This window comes from Antedon mediterranea, chromosome 8 (assembly GCF_964355755.1).
Source record: "Antedon mediterranea chromosome 8, ecAntMedi1.1, whole genome shotgun sequence".
Lineage (NCBI taxonomy): Eukaryota > Metazoa > Echinodermata > Crinoidea > Comatulida > Antedonidae > Antedon > Antedon mediterranea.
In genome coordinates this window covers 3,536,441-3,553,253 of record NC_092677.1, presented here as the reverse complement: position 1 = coordinate 3,553,253, position 16,813 = coordinate 3,536,441, and the positions used below count along the sequence as shown (strand labels likewise).

The 16,813-nt window shown below is 35.8% G+C and overlaps 3 protein-coding genes across 3 annotated transcripts in view; 1 reads left to right on the top strand and 2 right to left on the bottom strand.

The window, feature by feature from the left end:
- LOC140056278 (tRNA-dihydrouridine(20) synthase [NAD(P)+]-like) overlaps nucleotides 1–16,813 on the top strand; it is a 261,899-nt gene that overhangs the window by 115,257 nt on the left and 129,829 nt on the right. The gene's annotated exons all lie outside the window — the stretch shown is intronic.
- On the bottom strand, nucleotides 123–5,335 carry LOC140056723 (DBH-like monooxygenase protein 1). The gene is made up of 11 exons (XM_072102192.1): nucleotides 5,244–5,335; nucleotides 4,884–5,051; nucleotides 4,309–4,411; nucleotides 3,697–3,863; nucleotides 3,358–3,412; nucleotides 2,732–2,856; nucleotides 2,029–2,088; nucleotides 1,661–1,791; nucleotides 1,265–1,403; nucleotides 546–1,051; nucleotides 123–314 (listed from the first exon to the last, which is right to left on the bottom strand). Exons 2-10 carry the CDS (start codon nucleotides 4,998–5,000, stop codon nucleotides 869–871), a joined length of 1,080 nt encoding a protein of 359 aa, XP_071958293.1. The 5' UTR covers nucleotides 5,001–5,051; nucleotides 5,244–5,335; the 3' UTR covers nucleotides 123–314; nucleotides 546–868.
- Nucleotides 5,320–10,353, bottom strand: LOC140057125 (DBH-like monooxygenase protein 1 homolog). The gene is made up of 4 exons (XM_072102668.1): nucleotides 9,928–10,353; nucleotides 9,424–9,570; nucleotides 5,760–5,933; nucleotides 5,320–5,424 (listed from the first exon to the last, which is right to left on the bottom strand). The coding sequence occupies exons 1-4, from the start codon at nucleotides 10,195–10,197 to the stop codon at nucleotides 5,320–5,322; spliced, it is 696 nt and encodes a 231-aa protein (XP_071958769.1). The 5' UTR covers nucleotides 10,198–10,353.

Here is a 16,813-nt window from a genome sequence, read left to right as displayed (position 1 = left end):
GTGAACAATAAATTTAAATGAAAGCATTTTAATTTTTTTTTTGCGTTTGTGTTTTGGATCTAATAAAACAGTAACAATAACATATATACATTAGTTTGTTTAAAACAATCAATCCATTGTAAAGTACAGTACTGTATAAAGTAAAACAAATGCAAATATTTATTTCGATTCTTTTGGGTCAGATCGGATTGTAATAATTCATCGAATTCTAGATTTGTGTGCGGCTACAGCATCTGCTTTTGTAGGTTTTTCACCTCTTCTCTCTTCCATGCTTGCTACAGCAGTTTTCACAAGTGTTGACTTGCCTTTGATACCTGTTTTGAAAAAAAAAAGATTATTACTTTTTAAATTTTAACTGCTTAAACAGTAAAAAAGTACTTTTGCCCAAAAGTTGTGTGATGTTCCCAAATATGGTGGTACAGTATTATGACATCATCATGTCCATATATGGGTACACCACATTTTTTGTCACAGAGTAGACAGAGCTTTGAAGATTTTCAGATTTGCAGACAAGGCATAATAACAATGAAGAAATTATAACTTACCATAAATGACCCTGTCAAAGACCCCTTTCATTAGGTCTTTCCTGAAGCTGTAGTCTTTAGCTGTCTTTATAACAATATACATCCTTGATGAAGGTGGAGATCATTAAATAATTTGGTGCCACTATAACGGATATTATGTTGCATTAATGTTAATTTGGTAAGGGGAGGGTGGAGGTTACAGGAGGGTCTAGTTTTATGGGTATGAATACTATTATTTTTTATAAAATATGTTTTAGAATGTATTGCTATGAGAATAACACAAAATATTGTATTTAATTTCACAAAAACATAATTTCATATAGAAAAGATGCATAGTAAAATATTCAGGCGTAGAGTGTTAGCGACCATGACACTATGAGTATCAACAACGCTATGGTAGATGATGCTGCCCTCAATGTCACGCTACTGCTCGGCGAGTTGTTAGGCTTACTGCATACATCGTTGGAATCTTCCATCCGGTCGTTCTCACTGAACCACACGGGGAATTCCTCGGGATACGGAACACCCTGAAGAAAGAAAAGAGTATTAAAATAAATATCTAAATATGAATATTAATGTTATCGTTGTTTGTGTGTGTATTTTCGATACGGTAAGTACTACTACTTACTACTGTAAGTAGGTAGGTAGGAAGGCATAGGTAACTGTTATTTTGACTATAATTATTGAGAAAGTAAATAAAAATGAATTAGCTTTGGTTTGATTTATTTATGCCTACTTACGTCTACTTCTTCAAAGTACGTATCTAAGCAAATATCAAGCCGTTTTCCCTTGTATGAAACGTCATACAAGCCTCGTCTCAACGTCTCTGGGTCGACTGAAGAAGCTAACGTGTCAAGGCAAGCTTCAGCTTCACATGATCTATTCAGAGATGCAAATCAATCAAGGTTCTTTTATTAATTGATGTAGATAATAATAATAATAATAATAATAGTAATATCCTGGATTTATATAGCGCCCAATGTTGTGAAATCTCTAAGCGAGAGTTGGATTCGAACCTCGATCTCACGATCAGTAGTATAGTCGAACGTCCAACACATTGCGCCACACGCCCTTACATTATAAGATAACTTATTGTTGGGACCAATTCTAAGCCAATAATCTATTTCTTTACCTACCCAGCTGGTATGTTGAATGCTTCAAAGTAGGCCTGTAAGGATGGATTTGAAAGGCAGGAACCAGCAAGAGTTTGCCTGGGATAATAAAGGAGATACGCTAAACACATCTCATTTTTTGTACTTTGACCGCCCTATAAACAGAAAACACGATTCTGTGTTTGATGAAAACAATATTTTATTAATTAAAGGCACGCTAAAATGCATACGATTTATTTTTCTTATTGATCATGACGTCATTTTTTATTAAACTTGGGAAATAATATTAGAGAGATGTTCTAGTTTCTTTTGTTTGGTGTAGGAAAAATGTTTATGTATGTAATATATCGTTTCGTTATCGTCTAGAACTATAAGCATCTTAGGCGGCTTACTGTTGTAATATAAGTTCTACCCACTGTGTTGTACGTACACGTCACAACTAAGTCATCACCCTATATAAAAAAAAGAAAAAAGAAATAGGCCATAAAAAAAATTATTTCGATATACACATTTTTATACACTATAATTGTATTACTATATATAACGCGAGACACTGCAACTATAGCCCGAATTGCCAAATACACAAAGATGAGCTACCTACCGCCGGCAACTATACATTACATAGCAGGGTTGCACATCCTGCTACCGCTCGTTTGTGTAAATTTGCCTTAAATGATCGGTGACCAATGAGACACTTAAAATATTTTAATTAAGTTTTCACGACGCGCATTTCTACTACGCACCTCAAGTCAACTTATACATAGCGTTTTCAGGATGTTTTTTGAAAAGGGCCACGTAGTCTACTATTTGCGCTTCGTCAAAATGCACGGTCGATAGCATATGAACATTATTTTTTGGAATTCTAAGTTTGTTTCCTGCATGAACCTATAGTGTAGACTAAAATGGTAAAAACGGCGGGATGATTTTAATTCCATCCGGATTATACTACGGATCCACCTGAAACATCTATCGTTTATGCGTGGTTCCCCCCCCCCCCCCTTTATAGTTCCCACTAGCGACGCAATCTATGCAAATGCCCTTCTCCATCTATTGCGTCTCTATAGTGGGAATCAAGCTCTAACTAGAAATCCTTACGGCTTTAATAATCTTCTCAGGTTTTAAGTATCTGTTCTCCTGAAGGTTGAAGTCATAGTTGTCGTCTATTGCCAAATCAGCGATCAACTTTCCATTTCGATACTGCTGAAGACTGATTTTCCGGGCTAAGAACGCAAACAAAACAAACAAGTTTAGTTCTGGTTTTGATTTGTTAAGCTGAATCAGATGATCATTTTCGGGTCGGTAAGGACGAACGTTAAATCTACCAAAAGTACTATAATATTGTTGAAGACTGATTTGCCAAGCTAAAAACGCAAAATAAAAAAGTACACTTGGATTATACGCATGCGCAGCGTAATATTCACCACATTTACAATCTGCATGTTCTGTTTCACGGAACGAAAGACACAGCGCTATGTGAAATAATAGAAAATTGAGTTAAAAAAAGGAGTTGAACGGCGCCGTCTTTTGTTCCGATTGCATTGAAGTAGCGTTAATCACCATCTCCTTCGGTCCCGAAAGCTCATTATTTAAAATACTGTAATATACTTGGATTTAAAAACACAAAGCAGGTTTTACGTTAGGCCTACTTTGCCTACATTTTTCCTTTTACTGCAGGAAAGAGATCACCATTACAGTGTACCAAATGGGATAGGAAAACATACCTGCAATATGACTGTGAAGCATTACCAACATTAATTTAATGTCTTCCTGCAAGACCTTTAAATTATAAAAAAAAAATATTGTGGTAGCCAGATTGTAATAGTCTTTATATTGGAAACAGACAATGCAGGCCTATAGCAAAAACTATTGGTAAATTACTTAAATTCTTTCTTAATTGTTTAAGAGTGAAGAAGTTTAGTAATAAGGCCAACTCTTTTGAAGCATTCCGTATACGCCTCTGTGATGGCGCTAGTTACACTCCGTTATGCATGATTAATTACTAGAATGACTTAATGCGCGTCATTGGACCTATTTGCAATTTAACTAATAACAGGTCTTACTTTCTTTGTACAATTACTAAAACAAACTCCAAATGTCTTGAATGACGTTTCATTGGGTGGAATGCTTTGCAGGGGGGTAACGTTCTCTCCAAGTGCCCACACATCTGCCTCGTATTGACGGAGTGTGGGTGTGTAGTAAAGCCTGACACCAGAATTGTCGTGGAAATCTAAAGATACAATCAACGATGTTGAAATGTTTGCAGTTTAAGCGTTATTCTACACTTTCGAACTCTGGGTTTGCCCAGTGGCATAACACCTGAAGCCCCTGGTTTTGGAACTACTGTATAAGTGGCCCTCCCTCCAAAAAGCTTTTATCCTTTTCCGACATATTTTAATGCCTGCTTTTTCCTCTGGACACTGCTCAGGGGCCCATAAGCTCCGGGGCCCCTGGGTTTAGCTAGTGAGCACTCATATAGCCGTTACGCCACCGGGTTTGCCACCATTGCTTGGAGAAGGTTGTGACTGAATGTAGGGAACCCAGTCTATGGCTGTACAACCTTCTCCAAAAAGTGGCAAAATTGTAGTTTGCAAACAAACTTTTAAAGGTATTGTAATGAATACTATTTTTCATTTTTAAAGTTTTATACAGTTTCTGAAATAAAATCGACTTACCTGGTGATAGTGCAGGATTGTCATAATGCATCTCTATGAAAATAACAGTGGGATCACTTTTTCTGCCAAGAGAAATACCAACATGCTCCGGAAGGACAAGAGGCTATAGTACGTGGAACATGAATTAATAATTATATAATATGAAATATTTCAGCCGGGTCACTTTCTTATGTAACACAGTCCAGTCCAGTGTACAAAAAATACATTGTGTGCATCTGTTTAGACGAGTAGGCTGGTAGCACGAAGTTCACACGGCCACTGATTTATGTCAGACCCTAAAGCTCTGTCTACACTATTAAACTAGTTTAACAAAAAAATTGTATGTGCCCAAGGTAGTGATATGCCCAAATAAGGTAGTGATATGACATCAACATGTCCATATTATGGGCACATCACATTTTTGTCACATACAGTTTGATAGTGTAAACCCAGCTTTAGGGAGTTGAAGCATACATGTAGTTTAAAAGCATTGAAGTACACGGCGCCATGAGCATGAATTATTGTTGAAATGTGCTATACAAAATGGACATTATTGTTTGTTTGTTTGTCTTTCAGTTTATCTGTAATATACTCACACCACCACCAATTGCCCATCCATACATCATACGATCACACGCCTGTAAATCAGGCGGCATACGTTCACTATTACATCTACTTGACCAGCTTGTGTTCGTACCTTTGCAACCGTACATTATCAGATGATGCACCAGATACTCGTGTCCTTTTTGGACAATTGTCTCCGCCTATCAAATCAAACAGAAATCATATTACATGTGTTTGATACCAAATTAGGCCTATGTTAAATTTAATTATGGGAGTGAAGGGTCGTAGTCTCCGGATTTCCTATAATGGCAAACATGATTAGCGGTATATTTATGAATGCAAAAAAACATGCTTTGGCAAATCTCCAAATTAATATTAATAATCTGACTTACAGCTGGTATCAAACTTCATACTACCTAGGCCCATTGTTTTAGAACCAAAATGTTAGTGGAAAACGGTCAAGTAGGCCTAATCATTTAGCATAAGACGCACAATGTGAACTGGCCTTTCAAATCTTGGAACTGCAAATGACGCACACCAGTAGGTTGTGTCACGATCACTCGATACCGTCACCTGAAAAATTAAACCATTGAGGTATGTTATACCTCTCAATGACATCCACTCATCATAACTGGGACCTCGGCGGAGAACTGTCTTTGACTGAAAAAGCTACCCAGTATAAAGAAATACTTAGAGTAAAATCTGAAAGTTTGGATTTCTTTTGATAAATAAATCTTATCACTATTAGTCGTCTTTCCCATCCGTGTATATGTGATGGCACTAGTTACATTCACATTACATTTAACAAGCCAGTTATGTATTTATGTAAATAAAGTACAAATTAATTTAGCTGATTTTCGTTGTTTTGTACTTGTCAGAAGATTATTGATAGAAATCAAGTTATTTACATTTGGCATGAACATTTCAAAATACTCAGCATCATGTGGTAATTCGACTCGATTTTCTATAGCAGCAGTAAGTAAAACGGAGCGTACTCCTCTGGACGAGCCATGGTACGAAAGATCATCGTAATCCTCCGGATCAAGGTTGTTCACAGCCCAGATGATTCTCATAGTGTCATCCTGTAATGATACAGAATCAAACAATATTATTTTTCAAATAGAAAAAAAAATTAAGCAAAGAGACCGAGATCAAAAGATGGAAATAGATCGGCCATGTGATGAGAATGGAAAACAATATAGTCAGTGTATGACAGCTATGACATGGAAACCAGAAGGCAGGTGGAGAGTCGGACGGCCCAAAACAACATGGTGGAGATCAGTTGAAAAAGAGAGAGAATTAATACTTTGGATGGAGAACATGGAACGAAGCAAAACAAATCGCCACTAATAGAACTAACTGGACAATTGCCGCTGCGGCCTTATGGGCCACGAGGCCTGAAGAGGTTGGTACTAGATATGTACATATTATTTGCATTGCCTTCGAAGTACAAATAGTATAGACACATTTAAGAGAATAATAACAAAAGTAGGGAATATGTGAAAAGAATATGAACACTTTTAATTTACAAAAGTTGATAATAATTAACTGTAACAATGAAAGAAAAGATACTAGAAAATATTAAAAAAATAAATATAATGAAAAAAGTCAATGATGATATTAATGTGTGGATAAAAAGTGTTTACACCACAAAATGAAAACAAAATATAAAAGTAAAATTAAAAGTAGGCCTGTAGCTGGTAGAGGTGAATAAATAAATAAATTAACAGTTTATTTTTAATCCTAATATGGTTGGAAAGGAGTGGTGCGAGATTAAATTAAGAAGTGGAATTATTTTTACTAATCAAAACGTCCTCGTAGCACTTCCAAATACACTCATGAACCTACACTGTATCATCCTATTCACGAACCTAGAACTTCCGAGAGGCTCGCGTTTGATTAATGCGAAGATTTGTAAACAATTCGTTTACGCATGTGCAAGAGACTCGGTGTGAATATGTGTTTTATTAACCTATGTGCCAACTCATGTTAAAGATCCACGATATATAATCACATACCACTGACATACTTTAGCTTGGTTCCCATTATAACGCAACGCAAGGACGTAAACACAACGCAAGCGTGTTGACCAATGACAAGCGACAGTCGAATTAGTCCATCGCTTGTGATTGGTCAAATCCCTTACGTTGCGTTACGTCCTTGGTTTCCTGTCGACGTTAGTCGACGCTATCATCGTTAATCGTTAAAAGTTCAACGACGATCGTTTGAAAACGATCAAGTTGAAATGTTAACGATAGCGCGAACATTTGATTTCTAGCGTTGAACGTTAGAGTTGAAACTCCGGTCTTCTTTCTCGACGTGAATAGAGGACTCCCCTGCCTCTAGCAGTAGGCTCACAGTGTAGGACACGTGGGCCTAGGCATACTAATATCTCTATACTGATGGTTCTTCGTTTTCAGTAGGCCTATCCTAGTCCAAATAGCATTTTGGACTAGGCTGAAGACTTTGACCTACCTAATATCCCCGCGCCTACTTTCCGGAACATCATTTTATAGTAACTTTGGTAAGGCTAGGCCTAGCTTTGACCGCGCCGCGATGCAACAAAAATAAAATGTAATCAGCAGAATTTGCCATCAATTATGTGACGTCATGTGCTGTATCGCCATGATGATTGGTCAGTTCTTACGTTTTAGCGTTGCGATATCGCTAGAGTTGAACTGGATTCAACTCTTGCGATTGTCAACGATCGCGACTTGTAGCGTCGATTACCGTCGATTATTACACCTTTTCCTGTAAATCGCCGACATTTTGTATCGTCATCGTTAGTTCAAAAAGTCCCTTTTCCTGTAAATCGTTAACATTTCTATGTTTACGTTGAAGATCGCCGATTTTTGTTAACGATAGCGTCGAATAACGTCGACAGGAAAACAGGCTTAAGGCTGGTTTCCTGTCGACGTAAGAAGTCGAATTTTGCAACGAATCTTGCGTTTCATACGTTTCTTACGTCTCTTACGAAAGTTGAGAAAAAATTGACGTCGTTGACGTTAGTCAAGATCGTGTCAGGCCGCAGAGAAACATCTGTAGTTATGCTGCTCCCGAAAGTTGAAATTTTGGCTGTGAAACACACGTCGTATGCTTACGTCGATTTTAGTGTTGTTACGAAAGTTGAATTTTTTTTCTTTCGTCGGTCAGATTTATGACGTATTTGAAACAACATCTATGATTGGTGTTTCTTTTTAGAGCGGGTTTTATCATTTTTCGCGCGAAATGTTGAATGTTGTTATTGTACCTGTAGCTACTCAGTGTCAGTGCAGTGCAGCACACCAACATATTATTTTTAGTAGATAGGCTAGGCCCTAGTATTAGTAATAATACTTAATTAATACTGTACTAATAGGAATGGATTTGACCAAAATATAATCAAACTAGCCTAGGAGCCAGGCTAATAGGCTAGGCCTATGCACTATTGTATGAACCAAAATATGAATTAATTATTCTGGCCTTAGTGGGCCTAGCCTTAAATAGTTTTCAAAATTAAAAAACGGCAAATCATTTCGGGATTCCTATTATTATTAGACCTACCTATGGGCCCAGGCATACCGTACTCTAATCGAGCATGAGATAGTACTAACGCAGTAAGATACCCATTATTTACCTATAATAAGAATAAATTTGACAAAACAATATAAATTATACAAAATCAAGCAAACATTTTTTTTAAAAGTTACATAATAATATTATATTGCTTACAAGGGCTTTCTATATCTTATCTTGTTGCAAATGTTCATTATCGCGACGTTTCTACCGACAAATAGAACAGAAGAATGTCGGTTTCAATGCGGATTGTTTATTGCACGTCCATAAATAAGAGTATTATATTTTGATATGAGTTGTAAACTCCCTGATTAGAACAATATTATATTGAAACTACTGTGCATTTGTAAAGTATGTACATTGTACAACATCGTAAAGTGGGCTAAAATTGTAGTAGTACGATAAATACATACAAATGTTATTGTCCGGCCATATTTCACTGTAAGGTCATACACATTACGTCATAACTCTTGTCGCTCATTGGTTGCTTGTTACGATTGCGCTTACGTCTCTTGCGAAAGTTGACTTCAAGTCAACTTTCGTAAGAGACGTAAGAAACGTGACGCAAGGGCGTTCATTCAAGCGTAAGATAAAAAATCCCGGTTTCCTGTAAAATCGGAAGAAAACGTCGTAACGCAACAATTGTTAGGTCATCGGTTTCCTGTAAAATCGTTTGTCGTTACCATTTTTCTTACGTTACGTCGATTTTATAAATTTTCGATCGTAATCGGTTTCCTGTAAAATCCGCATTTCTTACGACAAATCGACGTAGTCGTAACAAAAGTGATGTTCTTACGTCGACAGGAAACCAGCCTTTAAGCGTGGTTCCCACTAGCGACGCAACGCAAGGACATAACGCAACACAAGTGAATTGACCAATCACAAGCGATGGCATATTCGCTTGTGATTGCTAACTGTCTATAACTTCGCTTGTCATTGGTTAAAACGCTTTCGTTGCGTTTACGTCCTTGCGTTACGTTCCAGTGGGAACCAAGCTTAAATACTAAGCATTCTTACATTTAGAACGTTATCCTTGTCATCGCACGTCTTCAATGCTCGGCTAAATCCAATTGTCGTTCGACCACCTTCTTCACGTCCATACAGAAGAGTGTAATCCTGAGATGTATCCGCCTCTGGTTTGGCATAGGCGGTTGCATGCCGATCCTACATAATACATTACGAATAGTTAGATATATATAATAGTTTAGGAAAATATGTTAATTTACTCCGTTGAAAATACATCTATAAGATTAGTAGAAAATGATAGACTGTGTTTCATTATTGTAGGCCTCATGACAATTTGTTATTATAGGATGTTTTCCTTTGTCTATATACTTTCATTATCGTGTTTTTTTTAATTGTTTTTATGCTTTTTTTATATTTATGTATACAAACAACAAGTTTTAAATATTTTTATATATTGAAAATAAATGATATTCAAGCAGCGAATTCATTCATACTGTAAACAACTAGACTAGAAATCGTCCAAGACGAGTTAGGTTATTCACAAATACAACTTACGGATATGAATGCTTTTCCGTTTTTCACCCATCCGACAACGATATCCGATCCTGGCATTCCACCATTAGGAGAAAAGCCAATAGCGACGTACCCTGACGTAACAGCACTCATTTCGAAGATTATATTTTGTTCATCAAGTTTCCATTTCAGAATAAAATCATATTTCTCGTCCAGAACTACTTCGTTAATAAAACGTTCAGCATCAACACATAAAGAATATGTATAAATATATATAAACAAACAAGTAAACAATAAAGATTTTCCAAACATGCTGCCTTATGTATTCGTTGTTCAACTCTGTTTCGAAACTCCTTCAATACCACTCTTCTTTAATTTATAGAATTAGTAAATCGCTCTCTTCAGTATATGCCTACATAAGCAAAATTTCCATTTTTCATTTAGCGTTAACTATTAATGTTGTCAGTCTTCTACCAACCACACGACTGTAATAACACTTCCATATGGGCGATCGACGCACCAACTGGAATTATTCTACCAGGCATTATTTGGAACATACCACTGCAACATAGGGGTATTTTTAGATTAACCGCGGTATAAAGTAGTTTTATTTAATTTACAAAAATATGGATAAAAAAAACTTTTTTTCACGCTGCTGCTCTAGCCCGCTACGTCACACGAGATGACTCATTCATTAGATGAAATCAAGCAGCTTTATAGTACTACACTTTGACATTTTTGTTAAAATGGAAACTCCACTATAATTTATTGGTACCACCTGTTGAATCCAAAAACGGCTGAGAAAAGAGTCTAACGACAAATCCCAAAGCATTCTGGTATTTATGAGTCCCATGATATAATTCGCTGTCAGATAATCATTGAATTATTATCAAAACAGTCCATTGAAGTTTTTGTTTGTAATAGGATACTTGAAGTATCTAGGCGTGATGAAGTGACCCCCAGACTTGACCTTAGCAATAACAATAAGCGAGCAGCGTTTTTTGTAAGAAATATTCTTGTTACAATACTGTATTTATTTAGAAACAAAATAATATAAATGGTCTATGTACACAATACTATAGCTAATAACGTTATTATATAACTTTTTATAATTAAGACGAACAAAATATGAATAATTATTCATTCATTTTGCCGTGTCATACATAATCGAAAAAAAAACGATGGTGGTAAGTACGAGAAACAATAAGTAGACACTTTTAAAATGTCTAGTGGTCTAATAGTTAAGGCGCCCACCTTATAGATGAAGTCGGGGTTCAAATCCGGAAACGACACTATAGGGCTCGTAAAATATTCGTTAAGGTTGGAAAAGGAATATACATCATAATGTAAATACTTACGAATTATTAATTATTATATTTTTTTTTATTAGTACTTTATAGGCTGATTTACTTTTCATACACAGGCCTACTGTTTATTTAAAAAGGAAAAATGTTTTTATTTTTTTAATCAACCTTCGATTAAATGCGATATATAATATTATGACTCGCATGTCTATATATGGTAAGTAAACATTTACACTTAATGATAGGAATTACATTAGAGATGTTGACCAGTGTAAAAAAGGTGCTAGAGTCTCGCGCCCCATGTTTGTCTGCCACCATGAAATTATAAATCGTTATATTTATTCTTGACATCTTATCAATAATAAAGGTAGTAATAACACATACATTTTAAAATTGGTAACATTATTGCTACGCATGTGCAGAGGCCTCTAAACCTAGGGCCTAGGTTCTTCATCTAAATCCGTCGCCCGTTTCAGAAATCCTAGAATAACAGTAAAACTAAAACTAATTGCCATCGTTCATCTCGTCTTAAAGCGTGGTTCCCACTCAAGCTCTGTCTACACTATCAAACTTTATGTGACAAAAAAAAATGTGGTGTGCCCAAATATATACATGATGATGTCGTATCACACTTTTTTGGTAGTGTAGACAGAGCTTTAGAGACGCAACGGAAGGACGTAAATGCAACGAAAGCGAGTTGACTAACGACAAGCGACAGTTTAAAAATCCACTTGTGATTGATGAAATCACCGGCCTTCTTGGTTCCCACTATCGACGCAATGCAAGAACGTAACGCAACGTAAGTCACATGATTGACTTGAAAATTGCTTGATTTGATATTTGCCTAGAAGGGTCCAACACCTGCAAAGCCAATCAGAACCAACTGGTCCAAGCTGCAGATTGACACCTTAGGGAGACCACATCTAAGTATGGGACAGCATTGTTGTTTGACACACTCTAGCACCCTTGTACATCCCATACCTCTTAAAAACTTGGATGCTGCAGGAACTGTCCATAACATCATGATAGGAAAATGGAAATAATTCTAAAATCATTATTTTTAGCAATGTTTCTAATGTTAATACTTGGAGGGATGTCAAATTCACAATGCAACAAAGTGAACAGCCAATACAATCATGATGTATTTTCTAGAGATTTATATACCAATGACACAAGATTCAGTGATTAAATCATTTAGAATAGTATAAAAAACCCGAAACATCAAGACATTCTCATCAACCTCACTTTAGTTCATTTCCTTTAAAGTACTAAACTATGACTTGTATCATATGATAATAACTGTCAAAATCATAGTTGATATTATTATAATCTTTAATATGGTGAAATGTTTCAATACCCATCAATTCACTTTTGACAGCTAATGCATTTATCTATATAGAATGATCGATTTGAAATTACTGAGACAAGCCTTAATATTGAAGACGAAATCTTATACCACATCTTGAAATACTAAACTTGTACTGATATGCGACTAAAGACGTCTTAGAACTTGTTTACGCCTGTAAAAAAGAAATCCTTGGAGGGAAAGTACAACAGGATAAAATGACAAACCGGTAAGTACAGAGAGACACTGGCTAGACTCAGAGTTGAGTAGGCCCTACTCTCCCACTCAGATTTGGCCCCTTTCTACTACTCTAGGCCTACTGCATACTATTATAACTAGCTAAAGCCTAGAGTATTAGGCAGGCACAAACGGAGTATTGTCGAAGCGGCCGTTTAATATCGTCATTTGTATTGAACGCCACAATCTTTGATTGTCGGTTGTCAACGCCATGGCCTATGGCGAGTTGAGTTACAGCTGTATGTATGGTCAAACCAATAAATATAAGCCAGATCATGTACTATCGAATCTTTATATTTCTATAATAATTTAGTTTGCCTGCCGATAGATCAATGTATATTTTTTATTTGTATTTTAATATTAACTAACTAAATATATTTACATATACTATCGAATCATTAATAATTTACGCATCATAATCTACATACTATTGAACCTTTATGTCTCATTTACGTACTATTTATTTGTTTATTTATATCTCTTGACCCGACGTTTCTTGAGCACTCTCCTATCGAATCTTTATACAGTATTGCATTAATAATTTACGTACGGTATTGCCGAACATTTATATCATTTACATACTATCGAATCTTCATACAGTATTGCAATAATAATTTACGTATACGGTATTGCCGAATCTTTTTATCTCATTTACATACTATCGAATCTTTTTACAGTATTGCAATAATAATTTACGTACGGTATTGCCGAATATTTATATCTCATTTACATACTATCGAATCCTTATACAGTATTGCATTAATAATTTACGTACGGTATTGCTGAATCCAGTATATCTCATATAATCTTTTTACAGTATTGCAATAATAATTTACGTACTAAGGTATTGCCGAATCTTTATATCTCATTTACATACTATCGAGTCTTTATACAGTATTGCATTAATAATTTACGTACGGTATTGCCGAATCTTTATATCTCATTACATCGACTCTAGTTTTGTTTAGACCTACAGCAGTAGCCTAGTAGTACTACTACTAGGCCTAGTAGTATGTGTACTACTACTACTACTAGGCGTATGTGTACTACTACTACTAGGCCTAGTAGTATGTTTTCTACTACTAAGCCTAGGCCGCGCCTATGTTATGCCATTGATTGTTTTGGCAGGAAGAAAAAAAAACAAACAATAACATCAATTCAGAATCCTTTCCTGATTATTCTAAGAATGGTATAAACTAAATCGTAAACGATCCCTTTTTCTTAGTAGGAAATGATAATAAATGTTATTGTTGTTAACTCGGCAAGCCCGTTGCTCACGAAATAAACTAAATAATCAACAGAAAAACAATACTGTACTACATTAAAGTCCCAAGTGAATATGCCAGTAACATTACTAAGCCTATTCAGTATGCTTACAGAGTTATTCTGCTTCATTTACAGAACATATAGGTATATAGCATATCGTTGTTACATCTGGTGGGTTTACTCAAAACTCAGCAAAGGAGATAGAAGAGCAATTCCAGCTTGCTGTGTGTGGAAGATTAGAGATAAATATTCCGAGTAGAGTGATAACTACACATGATTCATAGAAGATGAAGTTCCTTTTGACAATGACTTTTCAGAATGAACATGGCAGAACAATTTAAAAAAACTAAATAATTTATTCAAAAGTATTGTGAGACTAGTCCAGTAGTACTGTGTAATAATTTTCAAAGAAATTCCTTCTATCACATTGTAGAAATATTATTATTCTTTTGGCAGCATCTACAGTTATAATATTTTCTATAAATTGCATTATAAAACGACGACATGAATACTGTATGTACTGTACTGCATATTTTAGGTAATATGAAACATTTTTGTACAATTAAATATTTGTGTATAGTTCTTGAATACTGCATAGATACAGGTAATATCCAAATGCATTAAAAAAAAATCATTTTGAAGTACTGTACTGTGAACAATAAATTTAAATGAAAGCATTTTAATTTTTTTTTTTTTGCGTTTGTGTTTTGGATCTAATAAAACAGTAACAATAAGATATATACATTAGTTTGTTTAAAACAATCAATTCATTGTAAAGTAAAACAAATGCAAATATTTATTTCGATTCTTTTGGGTCAGATCGGATTGTAATAATTCATCGAATTCTAGATTTGTGTGCGGCTACAGCATCTGCTTTTGTAGGTTTTTCACCTCTTCTCTCTTCCATGCTTGCTACAGCAGTTTTCACAAGTGTTGACTTGCCTTTGATACCTGTTTTGAAAAAAAAAAGATTATTACTTTTTAAATTTTAACTGCTTAAACAGTAAAAAAGTACTTTTGCCCAAAAGTTGTGTGATGTGCCCAAATATGGTGGTACAGTATTATGACATCATCATGTCCATATATGGGTACACCACATTTTTTGTCACAGAGTAGACAGAGCTTTGAAGATTTTCAGATTTGCAGACAAGGCATAATAACAATGAAGAAATATAACTTACCATAAATGACCCTGTCAAAGACCCTTTTCATTAGGTCTTTCCTGAAGCTGTAGTCTTTAGCTGTCTTCACTCGCTTAACAATATACATCCTTGATGAAGGTGGAGATCATTAAATAATTTGGTGCCACTATAACGGATATTATGTTGCATTTATGTAAATTTGGTAAGGGGCGGGTGGAGGTTACAGGAGGATCTAGTTTTATGGGTATGAATACTATTATTTTTTATAAAATATGTTTGAGACTGTATTGCTATGAGATTAACACAAAATATTGTATTTAATTTCACAAAAATATAATTTCATATAGAAAAGATGCATAGTAAAATATTCAGGCCTAGAGTGTTAGCCACCATGACACTATGAGTATCAACGCTATGATAGATGCTGCCGCCCTCAATGTCACGCTACTACTCGGCGAGTCGTTAGGCTTACTGCATACATCGTTGGTATCTTCCATCCTGTCGTTCTCACTGAACCACACGGGGAATTCCTCGGGATGTCCATCTTAATTTGGTTAAATTTAACTGTTAATCGGCCTGGTGCGAAAGGGTCATAAGAGGATAGGTAGGTAGGTTGATAGGTAGGTAGGTAGGTTGATAGGTACGTAAGAGGTAAGAGGTAAGTAGGTACAGTAGGTAGGTTGATAGGTACGTAAGAGGTAAGAGGTAAGTAGGTAGGTAGGTAGGTAGGTAGGTAAGTAGGTAGGTACGGTAGGTAGGTTGATATGTTGATAGGTACGTAAGAGGTAAGTAGGTAGGTATGTAGGTAGGTATGGTAGGTAGGTAGGTTGATAGGTACGTAAGAGGTAAGAGGTAGGTAAGTAGGTAGGTAGGTACGGTAGGAGGTAGGTAGGTAAGTAGGTAGGTAGGTTGATAGGTAGGTAGGTAAGAAGTAAGTAGGTAGGTAGGTATGGTAGGTAGGCCTACGGTAGGTAGGTACAGTAGGAGGTAGGTTGGTAGGTTGTTGGTAGGTAGGTAGGCATAGGTATCTGTTATTTTGATTATCATTATTGAGAAAGTAAATAAAAATGAAAAATGCCTACTTACGTCTACTTGTTCAAAGTCCGTATCTACGCAAATATCAAGCCGTTTTCCTTTGTATGAAACGTCATACAAGCCTTGCCTCAACGTCTCTGGGTCGACGGAAGAAGCTAGCATGTCAAGGCAAGCTTTAATCTCACATGATCTATTCAGAGATGCAAAAATCAATCAAGGTTCTTTTATTAATTGATGTAGATAATAATAATAATAATAGTAATATCCTGGATTTATATAGCACCCAATGTTGTGAAATCTCTAAGCGAGAGTTGGATTCGAACCTCGATCTCACGATCAGTAGTAGTCGAACGTCCAACACATTGCGCCACACGCCCTTACATTATAAGATAACTTATTGTTGGGACCAATTCTAAGCCAATAATCTATTTCTTTACCTACCCAGCTGGTATGTTGAATGCATCAAAGTAGGCCTGTAAGGATGGATTTGAGAGGCAGGAAACAACAAGAGTTTGCCTTGGATAATAAAGGAGATACGCTAAACACATCTCATTTTTTGTACTTTCACCGCCCTATAAACAGAAAACACGATTCTGTGT

Bases quoted from the DNA above. Each gene is read 5' to 3' on its own strand.
- LOC140056723 (XM_072102192.1), bottom strand. From the start codon at position 5,000: ATGTACGGTTGCAAAGGTACGAACACAAGCTGGTCAAGTAGATGTAAT. The intron at 2,089-2,731 runs GTAAGGATTTCT...TTTTTTATATAG, and splicing joins CTGAGAAGATTATTAAAGCC to GGTGATGACTTAGTTGTGAC. The intron at 1,792-2,028 runs GTAAGCCGCCTA...TTCTGTTTATAG, and splicing joins GTAGAACTTATATTACAACA to GGCGGTCAAAGTACAAAAAA.
- LOC140057125 (XM_072102668.1), bottom strand. From the start codon at position 10,197: ATGTTTGGAAAATCTTTATTGTTTACTTGTTTGTTTATATATATTTAT. The intron at 9,571-9,927 runs GTAAGTTGTATT...TGTATTATGTAG, and splicing joins ACGGAAAAGCATTCATATCC to GATCGGCATGCAACCGCCTA. The intron at 5,934-9,423 runs GTAAGAATGCTT...GTATCATTACAG, and splicing joins ACAAGGATAACGTTCTAAAT to GATGACACTATGAGAATCAT.